Source organism: Schistocerca serialis, chromosome 2, assembly GCF_023864345.2.
Source record: "Schistocerca serialis cubense isolate TAMUIC-IGC-003099 chromosome 2, iqSchSeri2.2, whole genome shotgun sequence".
NCBI classification, from domain to species: domain Eukaryota; kingdom Metazoa; phylum Arthropoda; class Insecta; order Orthoptera; family Acrididae; genus Schistocerca; species Schistocerca serialis.
In genome coordinates, this window is record NC_064639.1 from 1,041,005,221 (window position 1) to 1,041,025,507 (window position 20,287).

General features: G+C 39.9%; 1 protein-coding gene and 1 pseudogene across 1 annotated transcript in view; one reads left to right on the forward strand and one right to left on the reverse strand.

The window, feature by feature from the left end:
• LOC126458461 (bystin) overlaps window positions 1–1,866 on the forward strand; it is a 63,578-nt gene extending 61,712 nt beyond the window's left edge. Inside the window, exon 7 of the mRNA XM_050095532.1 lies at window positions 1,529–1,866. Within this exon, the coding sequence (XP_049951489.1) occupies window positions 1,529–1,742 (214 nt within the window). The 3' untranslated portion in view covers window positions 1,743–1,866. The remainder of the gene's footprint in view (window positions 1–1,528) is intronic.
• Window positions 1,867–17,028: 15,162 nt separating this feature from the next.
• Window positions 17,029–17,147, reverse strand: LOC126459528 (5S ribosomal RNA; annotated as a pseudogene).
• Window positions 17,148–20,287: the final 3,140 nt, after the last annotated feature.

A 20,287-nucleotide genomic window follows, 5' to 3' on the forward strand; every position in this document is an offset into this window, starting at 1 on the left:
CTCTACTGTATGGTTTAATTAAGTTGGCATCCTCTTGGATAAAATATTCCATAGGCAGAAAGTCTCCCATTTCAATATCTGGGTGGGAACTACTCAGGAGGATGTTGTCATCAGAAAAAACAAAACTGGCATTTCCAAGGCCAAAGCATGGAATGTTAAATCACTTACTCGGTTAGGGACATTAGAGAACTTACAAAGGGAAATGCATAGGTTGAAGTTAACTCCTGGTCAGGCAAATACAGGGAGCCAAAGGTTATTTACCATTTGTACATGTTATTCAAACCTTGTACTGAAACCAGACTGCGGTTATATTGACTTTTAATCACTTCATATCTCTTTGTTTTAACACATTTGTGCTAAAAGTCTTTATACTTGCTGCCTCCTCTTGTTTGTGTTATGGTCTTTCTTAACCTCTTGGTTTTAACTTTTTAGTTTCTTTTCCATGGCATACTTCAAGAACGATTTTGTTATCATGTTATGTATCAGTGCCAGATATATCAATCTTTTTTTCTGCTGTTATTCCATATATTCTGTATTATTATAAGGTTGAATCTGAGCAGAGGTGTTATGTTTATGTATTCAGTTATATGCCTGTTCTACTAGAATGCACCTGCATTGTAGAGGAGTTTTTGTTTGTGGAAGAATTAATCTCACGTGAACATGTAAATAAAATACTGCATTGCTGGTACTCATGTGTCATCCATTTAGTTTAACCAAAATTTTACAATAAAAATAGTAATTAAGATTCTTAACACTGTGTCTCGGCGTTACGTAGACATTTGCTCAGACATGATTTATTTGATTTCTTCATTGAGACCTCATTGTTCCAAATGTATATTAAAGATTTGTTTGCATTATATATTTCCTATTAACTTCTGTCATATTATTTTTAAATTTTCATTTGCTGCAGGCATTATACTTGTATTCAGATTTGTGCAACAGAAACACATCTTCAAATTGGATATTACTCAACTATTTTTGTTACCATTATGGTTTCAACTGTTGGAATCTACAACTTAATCGATGATGACTTGTGCATTCGGTATCACTATACAGTTCAATATCGTTTTCCGAATCCATTTATTGATCTATACACAAAACAGTCAAGATTAGCTACTCATGCCAAATACCATTTTGATTTTTTCTGGACATCTAGATATTGTTCCATACTAGGAACCTAATCATCTGTTAATTTGGTTTTCCTGAATCATCAAGATGTCTCAAGTAACAGATGAGGCCTTGCAGATTGACAGTTTCACAGCTGTCTGTAAATAAGAGCATACACACCTCCACTGCAAGGCCAACACAAATCGCAGTGTTAACTATATTAACAGTGGAGTAAGTAAACCCACTGGTTACAAAATTTTTGGCAGTTCTGTTCAATATATTTTCTTCCAGTCTGAGTTGTATCCCCAGACCCTTGACTGTTATGGGGTGCTGTTTAGCATAAAATTTGTTTCTTGTATGTCATGGGTTCCAAACAACTGGTACTTCTCATCAAAAAATTCCTTCCTTTCCGCTTTTTTAGGTTTGAGCGTGATCGCCGTGAGCTGCCAGTCCTATGGCATCAAGCTCTGCTAACTTTTGTTCAGCGCTATAAAGGAGACATAAGCTCAGAACAAAAAGCAGCTGTTCTTGGACTGCTACGACATCAAAGTCATCCGAGTATCACTCCCGAAGTGCGGCGGGAACTTCAAGCTGCCCGCTGCCGTGATGAAGAGGTGGCAGAACCTATGTTGTAGAACTGGACTTCACAACTACGGTTGTTTGCTGTATAAGTTCTGGAATTATAATACAACTGTATACATTGTACATAAGTTTTCTCATTAAATGGGGCATTTTTTCCAAAATGCCAAATCAGTGAAATATTTTTGTTATTTATTAATATTTTTGTCTGTAGTCATCAAACCATCTTCAAGTTTCTTAATTCTACAAATACAAGAATTAGACACAGTACTGGAATTAAAAGAGAACAACAGTTTTATTGCAAAAAGTTTATGCATAATCCGTATGTACATGTAGCTGCTTAGTGTAACATTTTTTCTTTAAGAATTATAAGGTGGAACAAGTGCAGTGTGTCCCAGGTTGAAATCTTGAAGATTTTTTGTGTAAACTGCTACAAGCAGTTTTACATAGACTAGGCATACTGCCAAAGGTCAGCACAGTGACTATCTTGTAAACCAAATTCTTTTAGTATAAAAGTTTTCTTGATGTAGAATTCTGTCATGTTATAAAATAACTGTCACTTAATGGATGACACTGTATGGACCACCCTGTAGTGGCGACCTCTGTAAGGGGTAATGTGTGTGTGGTGATGCTGTAGGTGATGGGTAACCAATGGAAACACTGTGGATAACTTAACGATATAAGTTTATTATATCATCAACTCTACATGAGACAGCACACACCTCCTTGTGAGCTCTGGACGGTACAGCTGGTGTCTGCTGTTAGGACAGCAGCCGGCGATGCTGTGTCAGGACTTTGGCTCAGCAGCAAAAGCAAGGCCACGGCTGGTTGCGAAAGCGACACTTCCCGGTGGAGCAACACGCCAGGCGGCGCCTCCACAGCATTTCACTTCACAGTGACAGAGGCGGCTGTGCGTGGGTCTCAACCCTCGTCCCTCAGACAGGCAGCGGACGGCAGCTGGCATTATGATGCCAAGTTCCTCCCAGGGCCTCAGCATCAGTGGCAGCAATCACTGACAGCAAGCTGGTGGCACTATTGAACCAAGTCCCGTGAAGGGCCCAGTGCAGCAGCAGACACAGCCTGGTCTCAAACTGAAGGCTGCTGCTGGTGTTGCCCAGTCATCTCAAGGTCTGGCAGTGCTCTCATGTCATGGTGCAGCTGCCAGCGATGACTAAGTCCCTGAATCAAATGACATTCTGTCTTCAGTTTCAGCCTCTTTTATATTGTTACTGCCCATTCCTTTCTCTAAAACCTGGTGTCTAGTCATGTCACCGATAACAAAGAGACTTGCTCGAGTGTGTTGGCAGTGAACTGCTTACTACATCTTTCTTTGCTGTGCGGGGCAGTTTACCACTGCGCTTAGCTATCCTCATTTTGCAACTCACTTTCACTTCTGTTTGTGTCCTACACGTCGACGTAGTGTGGCTGACGGCCAGCACTGTTATTGCAGTACTCCACAGTGATCTCTGTGCCACTTTCCAACACACATTAAATATGTAAAACTTTTATCTAAAATGCTGGGTAGTGCCACTACACTGCCTCCCTCCATGACCCGGTCCATTGGGTCTTATTCCGACTATTCGCTATACTTTGATTACCACTAAACTTTTTATCTGTACAATTACCCCAGATAGTCTGTTCCTAACTATTACCTAAGTACTATATCAAATAAGTCAATCTATCTGTCGTCTCTTGCTGTGGAAATCCAATATACCACCTCATACCACATTGCATCAAATATAAAAATCCTATGTGGATCAAATGAGAATAATCATGGTGCTAGGAATTGTGACACATAATGTCACTATTACTTGACATTTCCTGTTCCAATACTGCCCTACACAATATAGCGTTTGTGCCACACTTATCTGCCCTTCTTGGGCTTCTATCATTTCACTTAAGGAGTGGTCTAGACATGGCTCAAGTTTCGTTCGGAAAGGTAAGATTCTGTTTGCATAAGATCTCTAGTTGTTTGGCTGGCCACTACAGCTTTGGCTGTGCCACATTAAATAATGTAATTCCCTTCATTAAATACTAAACTTAAAGACCATTTATGGCTAGAAAGTGACACATCTGGCTGTCTGGAAAACACACTTCACTGTCTAGGTGATGCAGTTGCAGTTCCATTCTTGAGCCCCTGCCAAGGAGGTACGGTACTGCCAAAACTATTGTTGTTCTTCTCCTCCTCCATGTGGCAACCTGAGGACAGAGATCCATATCAACTCCTCCCCTCCCCCCTTCCCCTCCCCCAAGAAGCCTGATGTCTCTGAACAGTGATCATCGTATTGTTCTACTGATAAGACTACCACAAATAAATGTATAGGTCTACACGTACTACTATCCACATTATGTCCTACACTGTACATACAAATAAACTGCTCAAAATTGATACACATAACTACTCTCTTGACATTAACGAGACTGAGGAATCCAGACTTCCATCTCTTGCGCTCATCATTTTGCTTTTTCCTCTTAATATCCTTCCTTGCTTTTATTTGCATTTCTCTAGCACACCTCTAGCGTGCCCTTGAATGGTCACAGATGTCCCACATGCACAATTGTCATCCTTGTTGGTGACTGCAGCTTCACATTCATTGTTGATGTAGTTTCAACTGTTTGGTACAGGCCCTGGTACCGTGTTAAAAACACTGTACCTTCGCCGTATATGGACTCGACAAAGTCACCCATTGGCCCACCTTGTGCTGCGTTAAATGCCCCACAGGCCTCACTGCCTCTTCCCATTTCTCCAAACCTTCATATTTTCTCTTTGTACCCTGTTCCACACCACCTTCACTTTTCTTGAAAAATCATGGACTGCTTCCCTTTTTTCCACTCTTCTGGTCAATTGTGTCGAAAGGTTATGGCATCTTTTTGCCATACACTACCTCAAATGGTGATAACCCACTGCTAGTATGTACTTTAGAGTAATGTGCATTTACGACAAAGATCACTGTTTCAATGATTTGAATCTATTTAGTAACAAAGCATTTTCCCAATTGTTCTATTAGCTCCCTCTGTCCTTCCATTAGCTTGCAGATGTAGTGGGCTAGTCCTCAATTTCTTCACAAGTCTTTCATCAGCTCTGACATGAAGTTCGTCCCCTGGTACATAATTATTGTCTGTGGCACTTCGAACTTCAGTGTCCACCTATTAACTAACACCTGTGTGACTGTGAATGCCTGTTGGTCCAGCATTGGCACCGTCTTGACATAACAGGAAAAATGATGTATTGTGGTCAGCGCAAAGGCATTACGCACTGGTGTTCAGTTGAATGGTCCTAACACATCCAACCCAATGAAACTAAAAGGTTCAACTGCTTCTGGCAATATTTATAGCAGTATCTGCTTCCAACTCAAATTGGCCCTCTATGCACCATCCACACAATTCTTGATGTATCGATCCATACCATCCTTCCTTCCTTTTCACCAATACTTCTCTGGCACCCTTCTTTTCATCACCCTGCATCAGCCATGGCCTGACAAAATGTGATCACTCATCTCACATAACGCTTCCAATTTTAACAGGGCAGAAACTGCCACTCACAGTCCTAATTTTGTCTATCTGCACAATAATCCGTCATCCATACCAAATTGCTGCTGTTTCTTATACTGCCTACATTCTTTGTCAGTGTTCTGTACTGGTCACCATTCCGCAAGATCGTGACCCAGTGCTTGTATTACAGCTGTCTTTCTGCTTGGCCCATCTGCATTTCTGTGTTTCATTCCTGGCTTGTGGATTACCCAAATTCACTGAGTTTCAATGCCCATCTCATTAATCTACTAGACGGTTCCCTCAAGCCTAGTAACCACTTTAAAGCTTAACGAAAATACGTTATTTCGTATGCCAGACTAAGCGTCTCTCTCTCCATTGTAGAGTAATTTTTTCCTGTTTCGTTCAATTGTCTTGAGAACAAAGGCAACAGGATGTTCTTGCCAATCGACCTCCAGGCTCAAAATGCAGCCAAGAGCATAGTTTGACACACCACATGTCAATATAAATTCTTTTTGAAAGTCAGAAAACACCAAAACTGGACTGGATGTCAACACCTTCTTTAACTCGTCAAATGCTCCATGACATTCCTTCCACCACACAAAGTTAACCCCTTTCTTCAAAAATTGCGTAAACAGTGTTGCAATGTCCGCAAATCCCTTCACACACCTTCTATAGTAATTCGCAAGACCAAGGAAAGGTTGTAACTCCATAGTAGCTTGTACTGAAAAGTCTTGCACTGTATGCACCAACCTCGGATCTGTTTGTTACACCACCCTTACTTATGATGTGGCCCAAATAGTTAACTTCCTCCAGTGCAAAGTGATATTTTTCATTGTTGGGTGTGAGGCGTGCTGCCCGTAGTCTGCCGAATATTTCTTTTAGGCATTGTCTGTGTTCTTGCATATTCCTTAAAAGGATGATTATACGATCAAGATATACTAAGCACTGGCGTGATTTCAGTCCTCTCGGTACTCCATCCAACACCTGTTGGAATTTCACTGGTGCATTTTTCAACCCAAAAGGCATCCTGGTATATTGGTAGTGTCCCCCATTTTCTGGAAAAGCTGATTTTGATCTATCTTCAGGAGCCAGTTCTAATTGATGACATCCACTCTTTCAGTCCAATGTTGAGAAATACTTGTTTTTGCCTAGGTTATCTGTGTCTCCGTGACATTCGGGAAAGGGTATTGCATCTGTTTTAGTCTTGCTATTCAAGTAGTGATAATAGCAACAAAACAGACACTTCAGTGAACCATCCATAGACTTCTTAGGTACAATTATAAGTCCTGCCCCCATGCACTATTACTTTCTTCTATTATTGCATCAGCTAACTGTTGATCTATGAACTGTTCCAAAACTACAAAATTGTTAAGGCTTTCATGGCCACTTGTTGACAAACTGCCTACCGGTTTCTATCTCAGGTTCTTCGGCCAACGTTCATCTGATGATTTTACTGACATTTCGCCAGCACGAGTGGCTGGCATTGTCAAAGCTTTTCCCTCCATTGCTGGTAGTGAACTCGCCACTCATGCTGGCGAAATGTCAGTAAAATCACCAGATGAACATTGGCCAAAGAAGCCGAGACAGGGTCCGCAGCTCGTGGTCGCGTTCTCGCTTCCCGAGCACAGGGTCCTGGGTTCGATTCCCGGTGCGGTCAGGGATTTTCACCTACCTCGAGATGACTGGGTGTTTGTGTTGTCTTCATCATTTCATCATCATTCATGAAAGCGGTGAGATTGGACTGAGCATAGGTTGGGAATTTGTACTTGTGCTGATAACTGCTCAGTTGAGTGCCCCACAAACCAGTCATCATCATCATCAACCCGAGACAGAAGCCAATAGGCAGTAGTCTTGTAAAACTGGTTGCAACAATCATGGCATTCCAAATGATCTTCGGTATACCGGTGCTTCATTTTCAGCTGGAATCCTGTTTGCATTACTGCCATAGCAGGCAATGGCCCTCTTGGAAAAATCAGATCCTTGAATTCTAGCACCAGTTCCTCCAACTTTGCTGCTTCTGCTCTTTTCAGATGCTTCACCTTCTCATGAAATGCAGTCCTAGCAGTGTCCTGTGCCCCCTTATAGCTCACACCTTCCGTGTGGCAATCTTCCTCGTTTGGAATCTCTAGTGTAGCTAATAATATTCACTTCAACAACTTTCCACACTGACAGGTACCATTTTTCCTCCAGCCCTTTCCTGTACACGTACAATATTTTTTATCACCAAACTACATGCTGTGTCTAATACTTCACTACCTTCCAACTGTTCTATTAAACGTATCACACCTACTGGTAAGTTCAGTTCCACATCACCCATAGCGATTTTGTGGTCCCTTTCAACACACGATCATGGAAGTCAAGCCTCAATGCTATTGCTCTCAGTTTAACTGGACCGTCTTGTATATTAGACACTCCTCACAGCAGATTAACATTGACAACAGTTTCCCCTAGTCGGAATGTCTTTACACTCAGTTCCACTACACATTATCAAAGGTCAATTATGGCATGGCGTTGATTCAGAAAATCTAACCCTAGGACCATGCTGTACCCTCATTTATGTGAGACACCACTTCCACACACTGTCTAAACATGGCTGTCCCAACGTCACTGTTCATCACTACTGACCCCCAATGGTTGTATAACATTATCCTCTAAACCCCGTAATTCACATCGTGAAGGGTTCCACTGCATCCTGCCCACTAATTCCCTCGACCATTTCCACCAAACTGTTGGCATCCCTTGTCACACCAGCTGTCTTCATACATGTTCTGTTTGACTGCAGTTAAAACACTTAATATGCAATGTCAATACCTGTTTCCACTCTCTTACCCCTGTCGACCTATTGATTTCTACGTATTCCAAAGCTAATCTAACCCCTTCATGAAGATCGTTTGATGCCCCTGTGCGCACTCTCCTAGGCATTTCTGGTGTCAGGCCCCTTAAGAAATCATTGAGTGTTCGTTGGCCAGCCTCTTTCAGCCCGGTTTATTACCACCTCATTCAATGGGAGCTCATACATGTTAACATTCATTTTCTTAATTCTATCCTCAAAGTCTTCTACTGCCTCATTATGTATCCTGGATACTGTCCCTAACTGTCCCCAAAAACACCGTGCCCTGTTATGCTTCCTGTATCGTTGTTCCACCCCCTGTCTCAACTGATCAAAAGTTTCAGTATTTCATAATGCTTCTGTGCACCTTATGAATAATTTTGCTTCTCCTGACAAAAATAACCTTGTTATCTGCAACAACAGTTTACCTAGCAAACCTCCTATGTTGGCTGATAAATGCCAAGTATCCTCAGATGCTCTACCAGAGATTGGAGAAACAAGATTCACAACAATTGGACCCACTCCTAGAATTTGCAACTTCAACATTCCTATCTCATGATTCTCTCCTGCTAGTTCATAACAACGATACAGGAAGCATAACAGTGCATGGTTTTTTTGCGAACAATTAGGGATAGTATCCAGGAGACATAATGAGGCAGTGGTTAAACATAACCACATTATCTGCTCTCAAGTGAACCACCTGATCCATTAATGACTGCAGTGTTTCTTCATTGGTGACACCTCGTGTTTCTGATTTCTCTCTACATCCATTACCCATGATAAAAATAGCACTACAACAAAACAATACGCACAGAGCAGTTAGTCCCATAGTGTTGTACTAAGTAACTTCTCTCTAACCATGAGCCACCTGGACACTCTTCATTGCCTAGCCATGTGCCCAAAACGGTTACAAGGAAAGGAGCTCTGCTACTGATTCAGCGCAAGCTACATAATGCCTGAGTAAATTACACTCAGTGCAACATGCAGGTACTAACCATTCGTCTTTGCCGTTACTCCTAAACTGTGACAAATCCATAGATTCATTTGGTTTCGTAAGGGGTGGTACGTATGTGGTGATGTCATAGGTGGTGGGAAACCAGTGAAAACGTGGTGGTCAATTTAACAATATAACTTTATTATATCTTCAGTTCCACATGATGCAGGCACATCTCTCCTCATCGGCTCTGGATTGTGCAGGTGGCATCAGTTGCTAGGACGGCACCCAGTGATGCTGCATCAGGACTCTGGCACAACCAGTTGCAATAGTGGCACTTCGTGGCAGAATGACATGTCAAGCAGTGGCCCTGCCGTTCTTTGCTCTGCAGTGGCAGAGGCAGCTGTGTGTGTGTCTCAACCCACGCCCTCGGAGAGGATATGACTGGTGTTGTGATTCCAAGTCCCTCCCTAGGCCTCAGTGTCATCAGTGGCAGGCACAGCGGGGCTGTGGCACCAAGTCCCATGAAGGACCCAGTGCGACAGCAGATGCAGCCTGGTCTCGAACTGGAGGCTGCTGCTGGTGCTGCCCAGTCATCTCGCAATCCGGTAGTGCTCCAGCATCACGATGCAGCTACTCAGGAATAACTAACTCCCCAAACTGAATGACATCCAGTCCTCAAATTTAGCCTCATTCATACTCCATTACTGTTCATTTGTTTCTCCAAAATCTGGCGTCTAGTAACATCGCCTATGACAGAGAGAGTTGCTTGAGTGAGGTGGCTAGAATTACTACATTGTTCTTTGCTGTGTGGGGTAGTTTACTGCTGCACTCAGGTATCCTCACTTCACAACTTATTTGTGCATCTGTTATAATGCCCTACATGTCAACATAGCATGGCTGACAGTCAGTGTTAATGATGATGATGATTGGTTTGTGGGGTGCTCCACTGTGCGGTCGTCAGTGCCCATACAAAGTCCCAGTTTTTACACAGTCCATTTTCTTTTCATAATCCAGTCTAGTCACTCTTACAAATGATTATGATGATGGTGGTGGTGGTGGTGGTGGTGGTGGTGGTGGTGGTGGTGGTGGTGATGACCAACATAAACACCCTGTCCCCGGGCAGAGAAAATCCCAACTCTGCTGGGAATGAAACATGGGACCCCATGATCCAGAGGCAACAGTCAGTGTTGTTACCATGATACCCCGCACTGGCCTCCACACTACTTTCAATCACTTACACTAAAGATTTCATACTTTTACCTAAAATGTGTAGTGCCACTGATGTTTGTCACTGTTGACCTTTACTACAACTAAAACATCAGTTTTAGTGTTCGCCCCCGGTAGCTGAATGGTCAGCGTGACGGATTGTCAATCCTCTGGGCCCAAGTTCGATTTCCAGCTGGGTCGGGAAATTTTCTCCACCCGCGGACTGGGTGTTGTGCTGTCATCATCATCCTATTATCCTCATCGACTGCAGGTTGCCGAAGTGGCGTCAAATTGAAAGACCAGCACCCGCCGAACGGTCTGCCTGACGGGGGGGCCCTAGCCATACGATTAAATAAATAAAAATCAGTTTTAGTTATCCAGTGATGGATACTTTGAATGTGATACAGCTGTATATGAAGAAACCTTTCACATTAATTGGCTCTCGTTTTTACCATCCACAGAATACTTTTATTGTATTTTTCCTGCATCAGGTCACATAAATGGTATGGTAACCAGTTTCAACTTTGTAGGATATCATCAGAAGGTCTGTGTAAAAGAAAAAAATGGGGGGAATAGCAAAATGCTAAGAAACTTAATTATAAACTCGAAACAACTTCTGTATACAGCCATATGCTTTGTAAAGTGTTCCATTTTTGCTTAAAAGGTATCATTTAAATTAGAATTAATAATAATTTATTTAATCGTATGGCTAGGGCCCCCTGTCAGGCAGGCCGATCGCCGGGTGCCAGTCTTTCAAGTTGACGCCACTTCGGTGACCTGCAGTCAGTGAGGATGATAGGATGATGATGATGACAGCACAACTCCCAGGCGGAGAAAATCTCCCCGGCCTAGCCGGGAATCGAACCTGGGCCCAGAGGATTGGCAATCCGTCATGCTGACCATTCAGCTACTGGGGGCGGACAGAATTAATAGAGACAATTATTGACTATAAAGACAAACTATATTGTCAAACAATGGAAACTTGAGGTAGGAATATTAACAATATAGGAAAAGATAGATTAAACTTTCGGCCACACACATATGACCAGTCAAGTGTGCATGAGGTGTGCTTGCTTGTGTGAATGAATGGTGTGTGTTTCTCTTTTTCCCATGAAGGCTGTGACTGAAAGTTTATATGTAAGTGTCTTTTAATTGTGCCTATCTGCAACTCAACATGATCTTTACGGTAAGTAGCAACCTTCTATTTTCCTATAAAAAATACTTTGTGCATTATATACTTGCATAGATAAGATGCTGAACAGTGAAGATCAGCTTTCAAACTTGGATCATTTGTTATTTCAAAAATTGAATACAACTTCCAACTTGTTGTTTGAGGTGTATCTGCTCCTAAACAGCTATGATAATGTTTAACGAATGGCTGAATGAAAATTACCTCGACAAATTGCCTTATAAAGCATCTGTGTGCATGTGTACTAGACATAGGCTTAAGAAAATAAAAAGCAGAAGATTAGGACACTTTATATTATTGGGTAAAAGGGTGGTTCAAGAACTTGGAGCTTTATATTAATCATAAGCTGGGAGCTTTATATTAATCATAAGCTAATGTGTTTACATTAAGCATGTAATTCAAAAATATGAATGTGCAACAAAAGTCCTTCATGCTGTGTCAGAATTGTGGAGAAGCAGACACAAGACCTTCATTAATATATATCGTGCTCTAATACGACCTTACATGGACTACAGAAACATACGCTAAGGTTCAGCAACAAAAAAAAAAATAGCGTAGAGAAAATAGATAAGAGTCAGTCTAAAGCCTTCAAAGTCATTATTGGAGCATTCGGATTCACTCCAATTTATGTTATGGTGGTGAAAGCAAATGAAGTGCTAGTCACTACACAGGAATTACACCACCAGATTCTTGTTGAAATGTTTCCACTTCTTACGCAATAGTTTATTAACAAAGATTAGAGAACTCACTTCTAAGTGCTGGGCAGACAGATATTAATTTTACCAGAAACTACCGCCCTTAACAGATTTTTCCTTCATTGCTTGACCTTTGTATGAATACGCCACCACTTCCCCAAATTTGAACTGCCTCAGCACACCCTATGCAAACACTTAAGTGAAGCTGAACATTCATCCACAGTACACTGAGGAAATTTGAGATGATAATATGACATCATGGCCATCCTCAAGAAAGATTTACACATATCAACTTAACAAAAAGACAAAAGCAGGAATTGCATTTGTAGGTGACAAGACTAGTTGAGGGGGAAATTTAAGCTCCCAGAAGTAACATCAATACTCACAATCATTATTTTATCAGATTCACACTCAGCATTTATGCTGTTAAAATGCTGCACTGTCAACAACACCAAAAATTATGTAGTATACTGCATCATAGAAGTATTTCGAGAGTTTCCTACCTAAATAAGATGACTATCATGTTGTGGGTAAAGGCGTACAATGGAATAAAGGAAAGTGAAGAAGTAGAAGAAGGAAACTGTGTACATACACTATTTCATTGAAATACCATAAAGTGCCACCTGATCAAAAGGAGTACTACGGCCCGATGGAATGGAGACTTCCATTGGTCTTACGAAATGAAAGAAAAACACTGTACTGTAATGATACCTAACCTCTCATCATATCCTTGGCACCAAAATTTCTACTTTATAGTGACGGTGGCACGACTTCAATTCAGTCATGGGAGATTCTGACAACACTTCTACCTCCTCAACATGATCATACCTTCATTTGAATGTGGAAGTGAGGAATCTGTTAACCATATTTTTTTCAGCCACGGCATAAGATATAGAGACACTACGATACTAATGCATTGTCTGATGTCGTCTGGACATTCTTTACCAATGAATTTTCAGACACTTTTATCGACAGAAGACATAAGTGTATAAATTCCTGTTTGACTTTTAAGCAGGAGTATAAATAAAAAAAATACTAAAAGAAATTTTTAAAAATACATATAATACATTAATGAATAACCATGATGGATATTCCTGGGTGGAATAATACATAAAATAAAGGAAAGGCAACCACTCACCTATAGCTGACTGATGTGTGGTGCATAGAAACACGCAACGGAGAATTGTATTTACATTAGCTGTCAAACTCTTGTCCTTTCTCTAGCAAAAACTAGTGTGAATATTGTTTTCTGTTGCGTGTTTCTACGTGCCACACATCAGAAAATGAATAAGCATGATTTGCGTTTATGTTAACAAATGTATTTAAATTCTGTTTGAACATTCACGTAATTTCAAATTAAATGAATGACTTGTTTTGTAATGGTTCAGGCTGTTTTGTATTTAAATGTTTAAAAATCTTTCTGAGGCTGGCTGTATAAGTGATGTCTAAAAATCATTAACAAACCTTAAAAAAAATTGTTGTGTACTGTGATTCATTGCAAGTACTAATGCCACTGTTTCTTTATTTATCCTTATTTATAATGTTACATATACATGCATTGATATATTCAATTGCTGTTCATCGAGGATCCACTGCATACAGGTACTCAGTTGCTTCAAATCAATGATTGTGATGTTGCATATCACTGAGGAAGAGTGGTGTGTCACGACATCATTTTATAGTTCCCTTTTATGCACATTTCATGCATCATTCTCCTAGGTTACAGTAATGCAGTAAGACAAAAGTAAATGCTGCAGTGTCAGAATGCTAGAACAATTCATGAAAAAACAGCAGAAGATTGTAAAATTTGATCCATGTCATTCTTATGTGAGATCTGGAGAGAATAGTTTGTGGTGTTCATGCATTAAGAATTTCTTATGTGGAAGAATCAACTGTGCTGTTGGAAAATGTGTCTGAAGAAACTTATTGTATTTATTCCAAAAGAATTGTTGTTGCATTACAGCCTCTTACTTCCAGCAATATTCCAGTTCCAGAGGAAAAAAGTGAGAAATTCATACAGCTATGATGATTTTGTTTTTCTAATTCTTTTTAAACAAAGTTAGCTTCGCTTTGACAGTTATTGATAGCAGAAAAAGTTGTTATAAATTTATTACTTTTTAACTGTATGCCAGTAGTAACCAGAAAGATGGAGGAAATATTCAAAGCATTTCTGAGATACCCTAAGATAGGACAGTTAAATACAGATCTGAGAGCTGAAATAGCACAAAACAATGGTGAAGTAAAGCAGTCAAGTACTGACTTGAATGCTAAGCTACATACAACCAATAATAAGATATGGTGCTGATTTAAATGCAGAGTTATGAGAAAATAGATAAGCAGGTTCAGAAATTAGAGCATCTCATTACTGACGCATGTCAAGAAAAACCAGAAATAAATAGAAATCTGTTAGAAATAGAAGCCACTATCTTAACTATAATGTGGTAGCTACATTCTGATGTACTTGAACAGGAGTTATAAAGGAAGTGAATGAATATTGTATTGAACTACACACAGATTCATATGAAGTAGATACTCCATGTTTTGCATATAATTGTATATAATCTTTTAATCACAGCTTATTACAAACATTTGATGAAGAGAAAAAAAGAAGGGTGACACTCATTTGCAAAGTAAGTTTGATGGATTTTAAATATTTATGGAGAAATGGAAAGGAAGATTGGAGGTAGAAATTAGGCAGCCTCACACCTGTATTAACCAAACTAAGGTACATGGGTTGACAGGGTATCCAGAGATGGCTAATGGAATACATTTTTTGATGCCACTGGCATGGGGTGGTAATAATTGTGTGTCATGTTTCCTCAGGGATTCACATTCTTTGTGAATTTTGTGGAGTGACACCTTCAAGGACATGAGTTGATGGTTATATTTATTCATGTTTCATTTTCAGTGGATTGATCCTCCCCTCCTACTTTATTATCAAATTTTCTTTGACAGTCCTATTGTGAGGAGTGGGGCTTACGGAGGAGACGTAAATGTATAAAGTGGTACTCACAAAGTATGGAAAGATGTTTGAGGAATCATAATGTGGGATGATGGGAGCAAACAAAGCAGAGTTTGTGTGTGTGTGTGTGTGTGTGTGTGTGTGTGTGTGTGTGTGGTGTTGTGTTGTTTTTCTTCTTTTTTCATTACTTTTTTAAATTACGTCCATCTCAACACGGAATGACCTGGGTGAGACAGAGGGTGTTTTTTTTTTTGGGGGGGGGGGGGGGGAGGGGAGGGGGGTTGTTAAGATGTCATTAATTACTTTCATTTAGTTTTTTAGAATTTATTGTCCTTATTTACAGCTACTCTGTTGTAAGAAATTTGTGTATCCTTGTTTATACTCATCCCTTATGAATGAACTCAGTCACTATCCATACCCCTTTAAAGAATGTACATTGTGTTATTCGTATTTCAGTTATGTTGTTGACAATGCAACCTAATTAAAGACTCACAGCCGGACCGTCCTTCTTTCTATCTGTTTTATTTCCTAAAAATATATATCGTTGGAGAAGTGAAATGGTGTGAAAAGTGACAATTGACTCTAAATATTGAAAAGTGTGAGATCCTCTACATGAGTAACAAAAGGAATCCATTAAATTTTGGTTAAAACTTACCTGATAAATACCACAAATTTAAAGGTTGTCTATTCAACTAAATGAGCTCGTTCTGTATTATCGCAGAATAGGGGTTAGTATGTCATAGATATTATATGCAAGTTTGGGTGGTAATCATTAAAACAAAGACATTCTTCATTGAGCCAAGATCTTTTTATGAAATTTCAGTTTCCAACTTCCTCCCCCAAAAGCAAAAGTATTTTGTTGACACATGCCTACATAGGGAGAAATAATTATCATAATAAAATAAGATAAATCACGGTTTGCACAGAAAGATTTAAATTTTTGTTTTTCCCATGCACTGTTGAAGACTGAAATGATCGAGAAATAGTGTGAAAGTGGTTTGATGAACCTTCTGCCAGACACTTAAATTTGAATTGCAGAGCAGTCATGTAGATGTACCAGGATTATAAGCTCATGAAAAGAAATGTTTACTCGAGAATGTGTGGCAGCACTCCATTGAATATAATGCAGCCTTGCTTCAGATTTAACAGCAATTAATAGCCTTTTCTCCCACAGACATCACAATGCTTACTGAAATAAAAAAGAGTCAGTCAGAACAGTAATATTCATTTGTACCTCTAAAAATAGTTTCTTGATGCCATTCATGCCTTGAAAGAATGTTATATCTTTAACTTTATGCCATTGGGAAATTTATTTATTTAACCTGCAGATTAGGGCCTCTCTTACGTTAGACCAGGTTTCACACATACAGAATTGTTTTTAGATCATAGTTACCTAAGAAATAACAATTTTAATATGACACGATAGTATTAAAATTATTTGAGTGTCTATGGAGACAATGTGAGTAATCAATAATGACTATGAACTTATGAAGTTAATACTGGCAGTACTGCTGCTGCTGCTGCTGCTGCTGCTACTGCCACCAGATGACGATGATGATGATAATGATGATGAAAATAGTACTGATAGTGGAAATATAAAAAGAATTTATAGGTGTACAAAAAAATGTCTTCTGATAGAGCAAGTTCCGGAGAAAAGAAATTTAAGGATACTGCACCAGCTAAGAACACTGGAAAGTGAGGAAGATCTGGTTGGAAAGTAAGATATACAAAAGTAATGAGCACTTACAGGAGCAATGGTAGATATTTTAGTAGATATTTCATTCACTGTCTTCTGAAGCTAGAGATGTTATTCAACAACACCACCACCATTCATACAGGCCTTGAAGTGCCAATGGTACTGACAATCTGCTGTGTCATCCTCAGCCCTTAGGCGTCACCAGATGCAGACGCAGTGGGGCATGTGGTCAGCACACCGCTCTCCCAGCTACTGTAAGTTTTTGTGACTGGTGCCACTACTTCACAGTCAAGTAGCTCCTCAATTGGCCTCACAAGGCCTGAGTGCACCCCGCTTACCAACAGCACTCGACAGACCCAGATGGTGACCCATCCAAGTGCTAGCCAAGCCCGATAGTGCTTAACTTCGGTGATCTGACGGGAACTGATGTTACCACTATGGTTAGACCATTGGCATAGAGATGTTATTTGGTTCTCTAATATAATGCAGGAGGTTATTCCAGAGTCAGGTTTCTGTTACTGAGAAAGTGCTGGATGATGGAGTGGAAAAAAAAGAATTTTGCTCTGATGGGAACAGCTGTTTCTGCCATGTTGTTCAGACAAGAGCTTTAAGGATAAGCAGAGATATGAGGAACAGTGAATGTTGATAAGAAAATAGTGAAGACAGAGGGTATGGAAATCTCTGCACTTGTCTGCATGCAGCCAGTATAGGTGTGCATATGATGGTAAAATATGATAAAGGAGTCGAACATCACAGATATAATGAACACGAGCTTCATAACCAGGTTCAGGCGCCGTGGGCTTTCTTGAGAAAGGCGTTGCAGGATAACATTGCAGTAATCAATCATTGGAAGTATAAGTGTTTTTACAAGTTTCCTTTTCAGGTCAAAAGGGAAGAGCTTTTTATATTTTTGTAGGGTGTGGACAGATGATCACACCTTCTTGCAGACTACAGTTACATGCTCAGTCCAATTTAGATTTTCATCTATTATTACTCCTAGATCCTTTGCTAAAGAAGAGTAATTGATACTTGTCCCATTTACGATTAAATATCATAGGAATTCCCAATATTTTCGGCTAATGAGCCTAGAATGACCAACCAGTACAGTTTGGGTTTTGGATGGGTTGAACTTTAACCCTGTATCCTGTGGCCATTTTGTAGTGCACACATGTTGGTACTGAGATTCTTGATAGCTGTCTTCAGGTTTATTGGTTTTGCACTTATATATAACTGGAGGTCATCAGCATAAATAGCACAAAATGAATGGCACATCATTTACTTACAATGAAAAGAGTATAGGACCTAATACAGAATGCTGGGGATTCCTGATGTTATCTGCCTCCACTGTGACCTTATGGTGCTGGACATGATAACATTGCTGGTGAGACATTAGGTATGAGCGAAATGATTGCAATGCACTTGGTGAGAAATGTAGGCTGCCAAGTTTGGAAAGTAAAATATAGAAGTCAACAGTGTCAAACACTTTGCTGAAGTCTAAGTAGCTCATGACAGTTGCTTCTTGTGCACCCATGGCAAGCTTCAGGTCATATGTTACCTCCATCAAGGCAGATCTTGAGCTGCAATGTTTACGAAAACCTGACTGGTATTCATCAAGAAATATGTTTGTAGTTGGATAGTTTGTTAGCTGGTCATATAGTACATGTTCTAAGGCCTCGTACAGTGCACAAACAATGCAAACAGGTTGGTAATCTGAAGGGTGCCAGGACAACATCCTTTTTAGGTAGTGGCTTAACTATTCTCTCTTTCCAGGCCTCAGGGAAAACACTTGTGGTCAAGATGTGGTTGAAGATATCTGTTATAGTGGGCAGTAGTGGGTCAATAATAAACTTCATCATTTAGATCGTGATGCCATCATGTCCAGTAGACATTGATCTGGTACATATGATGGCTTTTTCTAGGGTATGTAACATGCTTTAGATAGAATTTTTTGTCACTAGTCATTTACCCCCTTGAATAATCAATGAACCTCTTTTTCATTGATGGTTCAGTTGTAGTTGTAATGGTTCAGATGTGTTTGTAGGTAATGTGAAGTACTGGTTCAGTTCTTCACCTGGGACAAAGGGATCAGCTGCAGCTTCTACTTTGCCTACACTCAGACCATGCATGTTTTTCCATAGGACAGGTGGTCTGTGTCTGTTGTCAGCCTGAGTCTTGCTTTTCTTGGCTCTGTTTCACTTCTGTTCCTTTGTAACATGATTTTCAGTTATGGGGCATATCTTAATTCTTCAGTTAGCCAATGTGAAGGTTTCCTTCTTACTTTAACCATCTTTTATGGAAGGATATTTTTCATGTAGTTGAGTAAGTTTGTCGGTAAATCCATGCAGTTTTTTGTTTATGTCTGAGAAGGGAATATAAGACATCCCCCACACTATTTCTTGTGCCTCAGTTACAAGTACATAAAAACTAAAGTGTTTGAAATCTGAGTATACAGCCAGTTGTGGTTTCTTTCGGGGACATTCTAGTGAGTATGTCATGAAAATTATGTCATGAACAGACATGCCAGGTGCAGATATTTAAGAAGTAAAAATTACTCTGTTCGCCGATGTCATTGCAGATATATTTGTAAGAGAGTGACTACTGTTTGTATGATGGGTAGGAGTAAGCTGAAGTAGTGATACATTTGAAGAAGAAAGCATCCACTTAAATTTCACTCTGGAAGTTGTACTTTACAGAAAATTTATGTTAGTGTCACCAGCTACAATTATATGGTTGTATGTCTGTTTGACACTTGAAAGAACAGTATCAAAGCAGGCAACCTCCATTAAAGGACTTGATCTGTATGAAAATATATTCCATTTGTTTGTCTTTATTATTGTTGGGTGCGTGTAGCACACCACAAGATAAATCAGAGCACATGTATGTCCTGCACCACCCCTTCCTCAGTTAAGTTTTCATGTCTTCAAAAGTTGTAGTCATCTAGATTTATCGAATTTGTGGAAATATTTGGTTTGAGCCAGGTCTCCAACAGAAATAGTATGTGGGTATCTATGTCTTGAAATATATGACAGAACTCGTTGATATGAGTTGGCAGAGACTGGATACTTTGTGTGCAATATGGAGCTTAGAGCACTGGGATACAAAGCTCATGGGGATGCTGCTGCTGGACATCAATGACTCTGGACCAGTGAGGGTGGGGGAAAAACGCATAGCAGAGTGCTCTGAGACAGGGGAGTGCAGGTTCCTGGAAGTGAAAGTGGCAGGTAGCTTCAGGGGAAGGAAGGTTTTACAACTGACTGGTGTCAGGGAAAGAAAGCTAAACAAAGGTAGAATAATCTGTATGGAACAGTACTGAAAGCAAGATAAATGTAATAAAAATAGTGTGTGCTAGTAATGGTTCTAATAATGAGCAGCAACAGTGATATGATAAACTGGTAAACAGATATGGAAGGAAGACAGTAAATTAATCATCTAAACCAGAGCCCTGCAAGAATAGTCAAGTAACAGTTAAATAACAAACTATATTGATTTTGGAAGTGTGGAAATTGAACAGAAAAATTTTAATTACTACTAAAAGTACACCTAAACTAACAAATAATAATAATAACAGGAAACTATTTTAAGAAAATATTACAA